The following is a 17,000-nucleotide window of genomic DNA, read 5'->3' on the forward strand; positions in this document are numbered from 1 at the left end:
TTAGCAACTTCCCTAAGTCTTTTCAGCGTTGCTTACATAGAAACATCACATTTGACCTACTCCTTCCTGTTCAGTCAGTTACACAGTATTTAATGAGATGACATGATTGGTTAAAACGATAGAGGCTTAAATAGTTCTGGAGACATGATAACTGACCCTTGGTAAGCACACAGCTCATTTGTGGAAGCAAAAGAGCGCGGGCATATTAAAAAGGAATGCTTTCTAGAGAGAATGAGGCATGTCAGGTAATCAGGATCTGGTTAGCTAGAGGTTAGTTAAGAGAGCTTCCGTGCACAGAATTACGGGGGATGAAAGAAGCGGATAATTCGTCCCATGTAACAATTTTTTGCTTTATCTTGCACTGAGAGAACTTCAGAATCTTACACAGATTTGATTAGGTAACTTCACCTCATATGCTACCAAGAGTAAGTAAACAAGCGATTCTTATTTTTTCTACTTCAACATCCAGAGCTCAATCTAGAAATAGTGTATGGTCTGTAGGAATACAGGAATGTTAAAGAGCAAGTGTCGTGCCAAGCCAAAGGATTAGCGTTAGTCTAATGCCTTGGACTCTTTTGCAAGTTTTTTACAGGTTGGTGGATAATGATTGACGCTGCTGTGGTGTACCCGAAGCCAGAGCAGTTGAACCACGCCTTTCACACATGTGGCGTGTTTTCCACATTGGCTTTCTTCATGTAAGTATGAAGGTAATTCTCAATTCAAGATCATTTTCCTAAAAACGTTTTTTCCTTATAGTTTACTGCTGTCTGGGATAACCTTTTAATTTAATCGATGGCGACGAATCCATCTTTAACATAAAGATATATATTTTTTCCCCATTGTATTAAGATTTTTTGTCAAGAATGAGTGTTGGATTTAATCACTATCATTTTAGCACCCATAAAGGTTATAGCGTGATTTTTCTCCTTAAAATGTTGTTAAACTGGTCAATTAGTACTTATCAGTACCAAGAATATTTTTTATATTTGAGTATCTGAATATCAGGGTGCTTCTTATAGTCAGTGGTATCTTATAATTACAGTTGGTAATCTTCTTTCTCTTGGTGGTGAAAAAAAATAATCGTGCATCTTAAAAGATGAGTGGCATCTTAGATGTAATAAAAAATGTTACATTTCTAGATTTTTCCATAGTGGATCGTTCTTGAATATTGTAACATGTGCAACTTTTAACATGGAGTATAATTTTTTTTTAATGTGTTGCTTACCTGTGTTTGCCAGTAGCTGGGGGAAGGGCAGGATTGGCCTCCAATGAGACTGCTCTATGGCTTTTCTTTTTTATTAAATCATTTGTGGGTTTATCTGTTAAATCTCACTTCATGAAAGAGTTTGGAAACTTTCCATGGATGTCTTTTATTAATTTTAAAAACTATGTTAAGATTATATAATTTCCTTATACTGTGAAGAGTTATAAAAGTTGCTGAAGATGGAAATACTTACATCCGGTAAAGATGCTAAGAAAAGGCTACATTTCTACTATAAACACACCTTACTCTAACAAAAATGTCAAGAGAAGCTGAATAAAGTGGGCCTACTAATTACAGATAGACCAAATGTCTGAGTTTGAGAAATAGTTCAGAGAACATCACTTGACTTTTAGCACAGAAACTCAACTCTTGATTATAATGAGACCCTTAAACTATAACTCACACTGAGTCATTCATGTATACATTTAAATAGTCAAAGAAATCAGAAAATTGGCCCCTCTTTCGTAATCTCTGGAGACAAATGATAGTAATCTCTAAAAATTAAGTCTGCCTTCTGGGTGTAGTTTAGGTAAATACGAGGCATGTAACATTTCTCTCCGCTAGGATATTCATGAAGTTAAAAGATATGTTCGGTTATTCAGGTAGTGACTTTAAGTAGGAAATGTTTCTCTTCTAAATGAATGTAAATATCTGTGAATATACTAGCAGCATGAAAGCTTATTAGGTGATTTTGTGTTGTTCCAGGATAAATGCTGTGTCCAATGCTCAGGTGAGAGGTGACAGCTATGAAAGTGGCTGTTTAGGAAGAACAGGTAAAGGCCCTTCGAGTCGTTAATGTATGTTGGCAGAAGAGGGATTTATTAGCAGAAAAGAACAGTCTCTTTATATAGGACTAGTTATGATTATATAGAAGGTTTTTAATTCACTTGGAAAAAAAGCTTGTGTTATTTAAATCCTTACCAAAGTTAAAGTTACTGCCAGAAGTACTATTTTAGTCATGTTTACTGAATAAATGTTCACACAAATAAAACGTTATTATTTAAAATCAATGGCTCTTGGATTCCAGGTTACTCTTCCTGGACAGCTAATGATGGCTTGGGGGTTTAATTAATCAGTTAATCAATTTAGTCATATAATTACGTAGAAGTTCACCTAGTTTAGTTTGCCAGGCTGTTAGTTTCTCTAGCCAGTAGAAAGATAATGTTCCTTTTTTCTCTTTCCGGGTGTGGCTTAACCCCTTTCAGTTTTTTGGTTTTTTTTTAAATCGTCATTCAGTTAATTGTTACAGCAGGTGTATGCAAATATGTGACTGCCTTTGATGTGCACAATATACGTTAGGTTAACAGTATTTCCAGTGTTATGCATTCTTAGGATGGAGCTGCAGAAATGAGCGAAATCATAAAGCCTGTTCTTCATGCAGGTGCTCGTGTTTGGCTGTTCATTGGTTTCATGTTGATGTTTGGGTCACTTATTGCTTCCATGTGGATTCTTTTTGGTGCATATGTTACCCAAAGTAAGTATTTCTTCCTCCTTTATTTCATAGAGATTCAGACAGGTCTTTTTTATTTTTTTAATTTATTTTTTTACATTTATTTATTGTTGAGAGACAGAGTGAGACAAAGCGTGAGTCAGGAAGGGGCAGAGAGACAAGGAGACACAGAATCCAAAGCAGGCTCCAGGCTCTGAGCAAGCAGTCAGCCCCGAGCCTGATGCGGGGCTCGAAACCACGAACTGTGAGATCGTGACCTGAGCCGAAGTCAGACGCTCAACCGACTGAGCCACTCAGGCGCCCCCAGATATGTCTTTTATGTTTGGCTTAGTCTGTTAACTCTACCTGGAGTAAAATTTAGTGTAACTATTCACTTAGCTTGAAGATATGACTGTGTGAAGATACAGAAGTTGTTGGGTAAAGTGCGAAACCTGTACAGGTCCGCAGTCCCTTATACACAATTCTAAAATCCACAGAGTGCTGAAAGTCAAGGCTTTTTATGACCTTGGCAGCAAAACCCGACCTAAGTTGACAGGGGGCTCCTTATGGTTTTATTCCATTGAATAAGTATTCAGACGTTTTCTTGCGGGAATGTGGTTCTATTTGATTGTGGATACTGGTCCAAACAGAGCCGGGGACTATGTGATATTTATGCCCCATGTTACCATTCTTAAATGTGAAAAAATTTGAATTCCAAAACATACCTTGTCTCAAGTATTTCAGATAAGGGGTGTGAACCCCAGTATCAGCCGCAATGTTTCAGTCATAGGTACAAGGGAGTGTTTTAGGGGCGAGCCTGAAAACCTGCGTGTGGTCTTTATGAAGAAACATTCATGCTCGCTGCACCCAGGTGTTCTGTTTTCTGGCTACTCCTGGCACCACAGCTTTCCTTTAGGGTAGAGTTGAAAGGCAGGACCCAGTTTCAGCATGGGCTTCTAGAAGCATCAGAACAACCTGTTTCACTGGCTCTCTCCCTTCACTCCAAAGACGAGAATCTGTTTCAGATAACACGTAACACTTAATGTATCGTCTGATCTTCTGATCCCTGTCCCTCTGGAATCTATTGCTCTGCTGAACTATCACATCTCCTTGTCCTTACCCACAGCCAACTTTTAATACTCTTGATAGGACCCCTTAAGTCTCATAGTTTGATCTTTGGAAATCTTTGTCTTTCATTTGGCACAAAATAGGTCAGTACAAGAGAATAGTGGTTAATTGATGTTTAAATAATACCACTCATGAAATATATCTAAAAGGTGTTATTTTAGTTAATTAAAAATACTAATGGAGTACGCAGTTCTAGTATGAATCTCATGTGAAGGAAAGCACTTTTTTAAAAACAGCTTTATTGAGGTATAATTTGCATATCAAGTAATTTACCCACTTAAAGTATGTTTCAGTGTTTTTAGTATAGAATTGTGCTATCATCACATAATTCAATTTTAGAACATTTTTATCACTCCAAAAAGAAGCCCCTCACCCATTAGCAGTCACTCCCCACTACCTTCTCCACCAGCCCCGCAACCCCTCGTCTACTTTTTCTGTATTTGTAGATTTGCCTGTGTCATATAAATGGAATCATATAGGGAAGTGTGTTTTAAGTTCACTTTATCCCTGACTCTAAGTGATATTAGTGATTTCCTTGGAAAGTCTACTTAGTTCCTTCAAGCAACAGGTGAAACTGGACAGTTTCTACTGTGAAGACATGCAAAAATCATAACTTCTGGAAGGTGTTTCGGGAAGTACTAAGTTTGTAAAGGTTGTGCCCTTGTTGGTCGTATCTTAGTTTTTATTTTATTATTTTTTTAATGTATATTTATTATTTTTGAGACAGAGAGACAGATCATGAGCCAGGAAGGGGCAGAGAGAGAGAGACACACACACACAGAATCTGAAGCAGGCTCTAGGCTCCGAGCTGTCAGCACAGAACCCGACGTGGGGCTCAAACTCTCGAACCACGGGATCATGACCTGAGCCGAAGTCGGATGCTTTAACTGACTGTCACCCAGGTGGCCCAATTCAATCTTAATTTTTAAAGGACTAGTACACATTGAGGCGTGGCTCAGTCGGTTGGGTGTCCAACCTCTGCTCAGGTCACGATCTCACGGCTCGTGAGTTTGAGCCCCATGTCGGGCACTGTGCTGACAATTTGGAGCCTGCTTCAGATTCTGTGTCTCCCTCTCTCTGTCCTTCTCCCTCTCGTGCTCCGTTTCTCTCTCTCAATAATAAATAAACGTTTAAAAAAAGTTTTAAAAAGATAACTAGTGCACATTGAGAAATTTCTCAGTTATGGATCTTATCTTTCTATTTCTACGGCAGTGTGCATTATATGTACTTTTCTGTTTATAAACTGAATATGCTTTTACTTCAGAGAGCATTTCTAACCCATGTTTCAGATCTTTTGCCATACAGCTTTTCTTGAACTATTACTAATCATAATAGCTGCTAACATTTATACAGCACTTTCTGGGCCAGGCACTGTTCTAAGCACTATACATGGTCACACATTTCTCACACTCTGTGGGGTAGGTGCTGTTAAAATGCCCATTTTAGAGATGAGGAAATTAAGGCATATCAAAGGTAACTAGTTCGCCCATGGTCATACATTTAGTCGCTGGTAGAGTCAGGATTCACATCCAGGGATCTGGCTCAGACTTGGAGCTCTCGACCATGCTGCTGTATTTTTTGCTATGATATTGAAAGCTAAAAATTGAAGGTTTTTCCATCAATTCTCATATTTTTAATCAGGAGTTACAGTTTCATGAAAGTTAAAAATCCACAAAACTTCAAGTAATTTCCAATTTTTTTTCTCTTCCTTTGAAGATAGTAGCTGTTTCCTCCAGAGGAGATCCGGTGAAAAAACAGAATGATGAATTATAATGTTTTTATATCTTTTTGTAATTTTTATAGCATTTTGTATCTGTCATATTTGCACAATAAAACTCCTGAATTCATGAAAGAAAATAAGTGTACAAGATCATCAAGAATTTAATGTGTATCTTTCTAGCGTTTGGTATTTCTATAGTCTCCCACCTTATCCACAGGGGTCAGGTTCCAAGACCCCCTGAAACTGTGGATAAGACTGAACCCTGAATATACTATGATTTTCCTATATTTAAGTACCTATGATAAAATTTATAAATTAGACACAGTAAGAGATTAACCACAGTAACTAATAATAAAATGGAACAGTTATAACAGTATATTGTAACAGGTTATGTGAATGTAGTTTCTCTCTTAAAACCTCCTGTACTAGTCCCCCTTCTTGTTCTTGTGACAATGGGAGATGATAAAATGTCTATGTGACAAGATGAAAGGAGGGGAATGACATAGACATTGTGACCTAGCGTTAGGCGACTGTTGACCTGATGATAAGTCAGAGGGAGGACCATCTGCTTCTGGACGACAGCTGACCGTGGGAAGCAAACCCGCAGCTAGGGGAGAGCACGGTATTGACCTTGGAAAGTAAAGGGACAGGCTGCTGCTTCCCCGGCACTTGTGGTGAAGCTCAAACCATGGCAGTTAACTTTGGGTGCAAGAGAAAACCTATTAAGTTCACGGTCCGTTATCCACAGTGAGAACAACCCTTTGTTTTGGGAGACTGGGATTGGCATTCTCCTACCTCAGTTTCATTATAGGTTTCTTGGAGTTGATGAGTGAGAGCTGTATTTTATACTGTTCAGAGTACGTCATTATGAACGGCACAGATGCTTTGTTACTGCCGTTCGCCTTTTGTAATCTCCTAACCCGTTTTACTTTGAATGTGCAGATACGGATGTTTATCCAGGACTAGCTGTGTTTTTTCAAAATGCACTTATATTTTTTAGGTAAGTTGCCTGATTTCTTGATCACACCTAAAACATTGACAGAAATGTCACGTCATTTTAAGAGCAACATACAGAATGGAACACATATAATCCCTTGAATCAATTACAGTGTATAGAACTTTTAAAAGGTGACAATTCCACTGTGGTCTAAGGGCCTACATCAAACCATTTAATTGGGGTCCTGCTATGAGCAGAGAGCTCAGGTGGATGATTTATATATGTTGCTTTTGTAATTCCCACTTAAGTGTCTTAAATACTTAATACTTACGGACCAGCTGGTGTTCCTGTTTTATGGATGAGGAAATAGGGCTAAGAGCTTACTGGACACCCAGCTAGTAATTGCAGAGCCGGGATTTGAACCCAGACTACTGCTTCCACAGCCTGTTAAAAAAAAAACGTATCAAGAATCGTTATTAAAAAAAGAAAAACAGGGGCACCTAGGTGGCTCAGTCAAGCATCTTACTCCTGATTTTGGCTCAGGTCATGATCTCATGGTTCCTGAGATCGAGCCCTGTGTCAGGCTCTGCACTGGAGTTCTCTCTCTCCCTCTCTCTGCCCCTCCCCACTCGTGCTTGCGTGCTCGCTCACTCTCTCAAAAGAAATAAACTTAGAAAAACAGCAAGAAATCAGAATTAATACATATCATGCATGTCATATACAAAACCTGGTCAGGAGATTGGATTTTTTTTTATTAAGTTTTTAAAATAACTAAAAGTAAATATAAAAATAAAACAATATTAAAAGTATTTTTTAGGGGCACTCTTCTAAAAACAAACCCTAAAATGAAGCTCAGATCCTGTGCATTTCAGAACAAATGTCTCTTAAGGTAAGATAGGTATTTTAGGCATCATTTATAAATTTATCCCCCCCCCACCTGCCAAAATCATGAAGATCTGAGCCTTGAAGGACTTTGTTTCTGTCACTGTTTTTAAGGAATCTGATTATGCTGTGCTGTGATGTCGTTTTCTTCGTATTTATTCTGTTGGAGTTCATGGAGTTTCTTGGATCTGTGGGTTTCATGTTCATCAAATTTGCATTCAGCCATGGTTTCTTCAGAGATTTTTTTCTGTCCATCCCATTCTCTTTGGATTCCAGGCACGTGTATGTTGGGCTGCTCAAGTCGTCCCACACTCACTAATGCTTAGGGGTTTTTGTTTTTGTTTTTGTTTTCTTTCTGTGTTTCATTTGGGTTACTTTCTGTTGTTACATCTTGAAGTTCACTGATCTCTTCTGCAGTGTCTCCTCCTCCCATCCATCCAGTGGATCTTTCGTCTCAGACATGTGTTTGTCGTCTCCATTAGCTTGATTTTCCGGATTTCTTCTTCACATGCTCATGCTCTCCTTCACCTCCTTTAACATACGAAGTATGTTTATTTCTATTTCTTTTTTTTTAAATTTGTTTAATGTTTATTTTTCAGAGAGAGAGAGGCAGAGACAGAGGGAGACACAGAAACCAAAGCAGGCTCCAGGCTCTGAGCTGTCAGCACAGAGCCCGATGTGGGGCTCGAACTCACGAACCGTGAGATCATGACCTGAGCCGAAGTCAGACGCTCAACCCACTGAGCTGAGCCACCCAGGCGCCCCTGTTTATATCTTATTTCAATGGTCATCTCCTTGTGTCAGTTCTGAGTCTGTTCCTATTGATTATTTCTACTTCATTTTGGGTCTCTTTCCTCCTGTTTGCTTCTTCGCATACAGCTGGTGGGGGGCTGGATATTTTGGCATCCCTTTAAATATTTTTGAGCTTTGTCCTGGGTGCAGTTAGGTCACGTGGAAACAGTTTGACCCTTTGGAGTCTTGCTTTTGTAAGCTTTGGTGGGCAGAACGAGAGCAGCCCCAGTCTAGGACTGATTTGTCCCCTCACTAAGGCGATACATTTCATGCTCCGTGTATCGTGAGGCTGTCCACTCTGCTTAGGAGATTGGAACGTCTTCCCAAGCCCTGTGACAGCTCTGGGGGTTGTTCTTTCCCTTCTCTTGGGTCGTTTGCTCACGTTCGTCTACTGATCAGTACTCAGCAGAAGACTCCAGGGGAGCTTCCTGTGCCTCTCCGCAGCTCCCTATCTCTTCAGCTGTCTGTGCTCTGCCTCACAAACTCTAGCTCTTTGACCTCTTTGGCCTCCCTGAACTCTCAGCCCCATTTCCTCCGTTTAGGGAGATCGCCATCCTCTGCTCTCTTACCGCGCTGTGGCCTGGACCTTCATGATTTTGAAAGATGTTTTGACAGTTTCTGCTCTCTTGTGCTGTGTTTCTTGGCACGTGACCAGCAACCTTCTGGGGATACAATTAAGTTTTCATGGAGACATCTCAAGGCAGTGTTTAGAGATCAAATTTAAATTCAGATTCAGCCCTTTGTGGCACATGAAAGGGCAGTTTCGGGCGAGCAGAAACCTTGCCCGTGTAAAAGCCTGGGCTCATGCGGGCTGTGGCTACTGCATCAGCTATGCGTTCTGCTCAGAGCCTGGCAAGGTAATCAGCCAGCCGTGTGCTTCCTCTGTGCTGGGTCTGTCTTTCTTTCTTTCTTTCTTTCTTTCTTTCTTTCTTTCTTTCTTTCTTTTTTTAATTTACATCCAAATTAGTTAGTATCTAGTGCAACAGTGATTTCAGGAGTAGATTCCTTAGTGCCCCTCCCCCATTTAGCCCATCCCCCCTCCCACACCCCCTCTGGTAACCCTCAGTTTGTTCTTCATATTTATGAGTCTCTTCTGTTTTGTCTGCCTCCCTGTTTTTATATTCTTTTTGTTTCCCTTCCCTTAGGTTCATCTGTTATGTCTCTTAAAGTCGTCATATGAGTGAAGTCCTATGATTTTTGTCTTTCTCTGACTGACTAGTTTCACTTAGCGTAATACCCTCCAGTTCCATCCACGGAGTTGCAAATGGCAAGATTTCATTCTTTTTGATTGCTGAGTATACTCCGTTGTATATATATATACCACATTTTCTTTATCCATTCATCCCTCGATGGACATGTGGGCTCTTTCCATACTTTGGCTATTGTTGATAGTGCTGCTATAAACATGGGGGTGCATGTGTCCCTTTGACACAGCACACCTGTATCCCATGGATAAATACCTAGAAGTGCAATTGCTGGGTCGTAGGGTAGTTCTATTTTTAGTTTTTTGAGAAACCTCCATACTGTTTCCCAGAGTGGCTGCACCAGCTTGCATTGCCACCAACAATGCAAAAGAGATCCTCTTTCTCCGCATCCTTGCCAACATCTGTTGCCTGAGTTGTTCATGTTAGCCATTCTGACAGGTGTGAGGTGGTATCTTATCGTGGTTTTGATTTGTATTTCCCTGATGATGAGTGACGTTGAGTGTTTTTTCATGTGTTGCTTGGCCATCTGGATGTCTTCCTTGGAGAAGTGTCTATTCGTGTCTTTTGCCCATTTCTTCACTGGATTATTTGTTTTTTGGGTGTTGAGTTTGATAAATTCTTTATAGATTTTGGATACTAACGCTTTATCTGATGTGTCATTTGCAAATATCTTCTCCTGTCGGTTGCCTTTTAGATTTGCTGATAGTTTCCTTCGTTGTGCAGAAGCTTTTTATTTTGATGGGATCCCAGTAGTTTATGTTTGCTTTTGTTTCCCTTGCCTCCGGAGACGTGTTGAGTAAGAAGTTGCTGCGGCCAAGATCAAAGAGGTTTTTGCCTGCTTTCTCCTCGAGGATTTTTTTTGATGGCTTCCTGTCTTACATTTAGGTTTTTCATCCATTTTGAGTTTATTTTTATGTCTGGTATAAGAAAGTGGCCCAGGTTCATTCTTCTGCATGTCGCTGTCCAGTTTTCCCATGTGCTGGGTCTTTCTAAGTGCCGGAGTACAGCTCTTACGTGGCTGGCTACCCTTCCTCTGCCTCCTTTTGCCGTTGGCCCTCCACCCACTGGCCACTGACTTTTGAGGTTTCTTAAGGCTCCATTCCACGCCTCTTGTGTTTCTAGGTGAGCTCCTTCATGCTCAGGACTCCAGTTATTGCGTATATTCCGATGAGTCACAGATGGCTGTCTCCACGCCTGAACCGTGTGTTCAGATTCCTACTCCTCCCCTCTTGGGTGGCTGACACTTCAAATCCAATACATCCAGCGTGCCCACAACTCACCATATAGTCCCAGAGTGTCCCCACTGTCTGCTCCTCTCCCTTTTTCCCCTGTACTTCGCTCAGGCCATTCCCACTCTTCATTTAAATCTCAGCTCACTCTCCACTTTTTCAGGAAGACCTTGACCGCTCTAAAAAGGTCAGCTCCTTATAATTCACTCTCTTGGTATCAGGTTCCTCGCCTTTACAGCATTTTTTTTTTTTTCTGTCGGAATTTGATTATCTCCCTCAGGCTCTCAGCTCTATTATTGCTTTGCCTTGCTTTGACTCATACGTTCCTGGCACTTAGCCAAGAGCCTGCTGCCTAGCCAGTCCTCAGGGTACAGTAATTATATGTTAAATGAACGAAGAATTACAGCATGGCCTGTTTCAGGATTCTTCAGTTACTGTAGCTCAGGTGTGGTAGAATCCTAGCAATATAAAGGGGCCCTAATGCCTGCTACTGTAAGAAATGCCTCTTTGCCTTACAAGTTTCCTATCCAATAACTTTCCAGGCTTTAATAAAGTGTGATCAAGCTTCGCCATCAAGGTCAACAAACTGCTGTACAAAACAAACACATTCAGACCCAGCACCATTGCAGTCTTTATTTTTATTTTTATTTTTTTTAAGTTGATTTATTTTGAGAGAGAGTGAGCATGCACATGCAAGTGGGAGAGAGGCAGAGAGAGGGAGAGACAGAGAGAGAGAGAGAGAGAGAGAGAGAGAGAGGGAGAGAATCCCAAATAGGCTCCATGCCAAGCCTGGAACTCAAGGTGGGGCTCGATCCCACGACCCTGGGGTCATGACCTGAGCTGAAATCAGCAGTCAGACGCTTGAACTACTGAGCGACGCAGGCACCCCTGCAGTCTTTATTTTTAGAAATTGATAACAGAGGAACGAGTGAGGTACCTGTCAAAGCATATTTAGAAAATGAATCCACTGTTGCTCATTCCCTGTGTTTTTTCCTCATGATTTATTTTAATATCTTTCTAGCACTCTGATCTACAAATTTGGAAGAACTGAAGAGCTGTGGACCTGAGAGCCCTTCTTAGATCAGATTTCCTTTGTTTCTGTTCTATTTGTAGATAAGTTTTTCTCTCTCGACATAATTTACACATTGCCAAATGGGATAGACTGTATATTACATATTACATGTTTTGTTTCTCTACACTTTTATGCTCTGAATTTTGAAATAGTTTTATGAAATTTCTGTCTTTTTTTTAAATCACTGAATAGATTGTTAATATGTACATAATATAAAACCATATAGCTGGGATGGTATCAGTTTTTTTTTTTTTTTTAATCCCTGAAGACTTAGACCTTGACCTAGTCACTGAGCCAGCGTTGTATCGTCATGTCATCTTAGAGTTAACTGTTTTGTTTCAGTATCTTGAATTTCTGAAGACGTGCAGAAAATACAGCTCCATGTATCTGAAATAAGCACTGAACCGTTCAAAAGGGTATTTCAGCAAGTTGTAAGTTATTTTGGCTTAAAAACGAGATTTTTTTTTTAAAGGAAAAATGTTTGTTCTTCTGTATTAAAGAAGTGGACTTTTATATGAAGATTTTTTAAATGCCTGAAGGACTAGTTTGAAATCCTCTTTCAAAAAACAATGCCTGTAACATGACTTTATCTGAGAAAGGATAATACATGATCAGACGAGCTCAGTGTCGTACGGCCGATGGGAAAAGGCCGTAAGGGAGCCCAGCGACATGCTTCTTGTAAAAACAGCTCCAATGATCTAATGGGGTTCTCTCTTGGCAGGCTGTTATTATCCGACATTACAAAATTCAGCATCAAGCGTGACCCAACTGCAGTTTAAAAGCATGAACCATATCACAAAAACCGGAATCATTCGTCTCAAGATAAAGCACTTCTTCCCAAAGAGAATGATTACGACCTAGTGAAAAATTAGGCCTTTCCTCCACTTAGTTACCGACTGCAAGGGTCTCTTTGTGCTAGCTCTCAACTCTTCCTGCAAAATGTATCTTTAACCTCAAAGTCCACGTTCCAGTCGAAGCCTCCTTTTGCGGAGTTTGAAACGCTGCTTTTGCACCGCCGGGTATTCCTCTGAGGGGTGTCAAAGGGATAGCTGGGTCTTAATTGCTTTTTTGCTTTTCTTTGTTAATACAGGCTTTGTGTGGCACTTTTCTTCCTCCAGAGGGATTTTATAGCACCTTTTGTCGTAAGACAGAATAATAGTAACGGTATTAATATCAGCTCCTAACGTAAGCCTTATTTTGTTTAACCTCCCTCCTCTCTGAGAGGGCTGGCCTGTGCACAGAGTATGAAGCGGTTGTGGAATGCTGTGCCTTTGTCTAGATACCTTCTTGTTTAGTTATTTCCTCCCGTGTTGCTGTCTTTTCCTCCAAATGTCAGTAAACTTTGTCTTGCTTCCGACAAATTGTAAGACTATTTGTTTCCACCCTCTTGTAACTTGTAGCAATAAATACTACTTCTCACCCATTCCAATCTTGTTAAATCAGTTGGAGAAAACGAACCATAAAAATTGGCTTGGTCCTTTTCCAGTTATTCAAGTGGATCCAGTCAAAGAAGCCATTTCTCTTTAGAACATAAAGAGAAATACGTGATACTCATCGTTTGTAACATGCTAGCGTGAAGGCTAACAAACAGCGTGCTGGAAAATCACTGGAAAACAGTGGCAGCTTTCTTTATTGTGTTAATGTTGATTTATTTTTGAGAGAGAGAGTGCGAGCAGGGGAGGAGCAGAGAGAGAGGGAGACCCAGAATCCGAAGCAGGCTCCAGGCTCCGAGCTGTCAGCACAGAGCCCGACGCGGGGCTCAAACCCACACGCCGAGAGATCATGACCTGAGCCGAAGCTGGACGCTCAACTGACTGAGCCACCTAGGCGCTCCTGTTTTCTTTATTCTTGATTCTGCCATGAAGTTGTTTTGTAGTTGTGAGCAAATCATTTAATTTTCCTCTATTTGTTCACTCACTTTAAAAAAAGGGTGGGATGATCATGTTAGTATCCACTCTTACAGATATTGTGAGTTAGAAAAGGTAGAGTCCTTCAAAATCATTTAAAAATACATGGGACTCTTAATACAAAGCTCTCCCTGGGGCTATCCGGGTGGCTCAGTGGGTTAAGTGTCTGACTCTTGATTTCAGCTCAGGTCATGATCTCATAGTTCGGTGAGATCCAGCCTGTGTTGGGCTGAGCGTGGGGCCTGCTTGGGATTCTCCCTTTACCCTTCCCACTCCCATGCTCTCTCCCTTTTGTCTCTCTTTCTCCCAAACATAAAAAATAAAAAAACCTATCAAACAGGTTCAATGGCTGTTGAATCTGAATCTTTTTGGTGTTTGTGTCTAGACCAGTGCTACCAGAACATTCTATCTTATTACACTGTTTCTAAGATCCTTATATTCCTTTTGTTGTTGCCACTGATGAAAAAATACAGGCTAAATTCTTCCATTATGTACATTTCGACATGTATCAACATAATGAAGTAGCAGGTTTGAAGACTGAAAGATTGATGTTATCAAGCCATGTAACATTGGCTGCTTGAGCAAGAACCCCACCCAGGGGTTTGACATGGATGCATTGAACTCAGGTTCTCAACGTTTTTCCATGATGGAGGGGTTGTCAATCAGAACGCCAACTCAGGAGCATGTTTTTTCATGGTTCCATTTTAGATTCAATTCATGAAATACTGTCTTCCTCCAGTCTTACGAAGTTATCCCAATTTTTCCTGTTCTCTCTTGTCATCACACTCTCATTTGGATTCCGTTTAAAGCTTATTAAAGTTTGGGGCTACTTTCAGACCATCTCAAGTAACACCCTGTTAAATCCTAAGGGAGAAACATGCTAATTTTATTCTGCTCTAAACAGGTTATCACATTTTGTTGTTAGCAGCTGTGCAGTTTGGCACACTCTCTTCACTGTTGAAGTAGAAAGTACTTGAAGTAGAGATTATTTGAGTTACTTAAAAAAAAAGTTTTAGTAATCTGTACGCCCAACACGGGGCTCAAACTCACAATGCCGAGATGAAGAGTCTCTACCAAGTGAGCCAGCCAGGCGCTCCCTTGAGCTACTTTGGTGATTATTTTTCTCTTTTCTTTGGTTGAAAACAAAGGAAAGGCCTGAAGTGATTGATAGGCTCAGCGCTTTTCTGCAGAATCACCAAAGAAAATCAGGGTCTGCAATTTTATTTATTTATTTATTTATTTATTTATTTATTTATTTATTTATTTTAATGCTTATTTTATTTTTTGAGCAAGAGGGAGGGAGAGAGAGAGAGAGTGCAAGAGCAGAGGAGGGGCAGAGAGGGAGACACAGAATCCGAAGCTGTCCAGCCTCGGAGGGTCCAGCCTCCGAGCTGTCAGCAGAGCCTGATGTGGGGCTCGAACCCTCGAACCGTGAGATCGTGATCTGAGCCGAAGTCAGACGATTAACCAACTGAGCCACCCAGGTGCCCCAGGGTCTGCAGTTTTTTTTATTTTTTATTTTTAAAAAAAAAATTTTTTTTCAACGTTTATTTATTTTTGGGACAGAGAGAGACAGAGCATGGATGGGGGAGGGGCAGAGAGAGAGGGAGACACAGAATCGGAAACAGGCTCCAGGCTCTGAGCCATCAGCCCAGAGCCCGACGCGGGGCTCGAACTCCCGGACCACGAGATCGTGACCTGGCTGAAGTCGGACGCTCAACCGACTGCACCACCCAGGCGCCCCTCCAGGGTCTGCAGTTTTAAACCTGGAGTAGATCTTCACCTAGGGGGAGTTGTGGCGATTTTGGCTTTCGCGTCCCATTGCCATTTTCCTAAAAACAGCCTTTGTGATACTTCAGTTTTATTAAAAATGAACTCCTTTATATTTTCTTTGATATCTGAAGACAGCCTTTACTTACTGTCCCTGCCCCTCAATTTCATGATGAACAGGCCCCAAATATTTTCTCCCACCCTTCTTTTCCCTCCCCACCCCCACCTTAAACTTACAAGTTTTTCTTTTTTTATTTAAAAAAAATTTTTTTTTTCAACGTTTATTTTTGGGACAGAGAGAGACAGAGCATGAACGGGGGAGGGGCAGAGAGAGAGGGAGACACAGAATCGGAAACAGGCTCCAGGCTCTGAGCCATCAGCCCAGAGCCTGACGCGGGGCTCGAACTCACGGACGGCGAGATCGTGACCTGGCTGAAGTCGGACACTTAACCGACTGCGCCACCCAGGCGCCCCCTTACAAGTTTTTCAAATACAATTCTCATTATTCAAGGTAGGTGGGTCCTGTGAAGTCTCCCCAACACTGAATTAGCGAATCATTGCCCCCCCCCCCGCCCCAGGAAATCCAGGGTTAGGTTAGCCCCTGCCACATTTTGCTCAATAACATAATTTTGCTTGATGTGGGTCTCTGTTGAAAAACATTTAATATCGATTCATTAACCTTGAACTCAAAACTGCACTATCACTCATGCCCAAAGGAAGCTTCTCTCACCCTGGTGTTCTCTCCGTGAGGCCCATCCCAGCCTGCTCACGCCCAGGAACACAAGACCACGCTTGTGCACCGCGTTTGGGGCCATTTTACACGGGGGGATCACCAGCCAAACCCTGGGGCGGGAGACACATGACACTAAGTAGACCTGACGCGCAGCCGGAGAGCTGAAACAAGAGAGGCAGAGTTCTCGGTGCATCTCGGCCCGGATGGTGCAGGTCAGACGACTCTTGCTGGCCGCTCCGAGCGTCTGTGCAAATGGCCTGCGAGTGCTCTCAGTGGGCGAGACAGACAAATCGTGTTGTGGCAAGTAGTCCGACTCACAAATAGATGGACATCGACTGTGGCCGAAGGGCTCCTGTTGCCCTCGTTTTCAACACGGTTTATTTTCCCTCCATCCCTCTCGTGGCCCATTTCTGCCCCCACTCCGTGCTCTGCCGCCGGCTTCCCGTGTTAGGGCCCTGTTTCTTTTTCTTTTTTTAAAAATTTATTTGTAATGTTACTTACTTTTGAGAGAGAGCATGAACAGGGCAGCGGCAGAGAGAGAAGGAGACACAGAAGCTGAAGCAGGTTCCAGGCTCCGAGCTGACAGCACAGAGCCCAACTCCGGGCTTGAGCTTGTGAACCGTGAGATCATGACCCGAGCCAAAGTCGGATGCTCAACTGAGCCACCTAGGCGCCCCAGGGCCCTGTTTCTTAAGGTCAATTTTCTGCTCCACATGGATAGCAGAAGTGCACTGAGAATGCTGTTTCGGGTGTACTGTGAAACCAGCCTTACCCAAACAGATCACAGAGGACAGCCAGCCAGGCTGGTAGGTGGCCTGTTTAATAAGCAAGAACTTGCTCCTTGGGCGGCAGCCAGATGAATGCATCCCTGCACCTGCCCCAACACCAAATCTTAAAAGTTGATAAAAAGGCCCCAAGCGGGGTCAGTCACA

The 17,000-nt window shown here is 41.7% G+C and overlaps 1 protein-coding gene across 4 annotated transcripts in view; it reads left to right on the plus strand.

Annotated features, from left to right (window-relative positions):
* TMEM50B (transmembrane protein 50B) overlaps positions 1 to 13,081 on the plus strand; it is a 34,200-nt gene extending 21,119 nt beyond the window's left edge. For 3 of the 4 annotated variants that reach the window (XM_043593700.1, XM_043593701.1, XM_043593702.1), the window contains 5 exons: positions 583 to 695; positions 1,970 to 2,037; positions 2,646 to 2,738; positions 6,484 to 6,541; positions 11,608 to 13,081. In XM_043593700.1, coding sequence (XP_043449635.1) covers positions 583 to 695; positions 1,970 to 2,037; positions 2,646 to 2,738; positions 6,484 to 6,541; positions 11,608 to 11,653 — 378 coding nt within the window. In that variant the 3' untranslated portion in view covers positions 11,654 to 13,081. Of the gene's footprint in view, positions 1 to 582; positions 696 to 1,969; positions 2,038 to 2,645; positions 2,739 to 5,537; positions 5,692 to 6,483; positions 6,542 to 11,607 lie in introns of those variants that run through there. The other variant, XM_043593703.1, reaches the window with a different exon arrangement.
* The last annotated feature ends 3,919 nt before the right edge of the window (positions 13,082 to 17,000 follow it).

This window comes from Prionailurus bengalensis, chromosome C2 (assembly GCF_016509475.1).
Source record: "Prionailurus bengalensis isolate Pbe53 chromosome C2, Fcat_Pben_1.1_paternal_pri, whole genome shotgun sequence".
Taxonomy (NCBI): domain Eukaryota; kingdom Metazoa; phylum Chordata; class Mammalia; order Carnivora; family Felidae; genus Prionailurus; species Prionailurus bengalensis.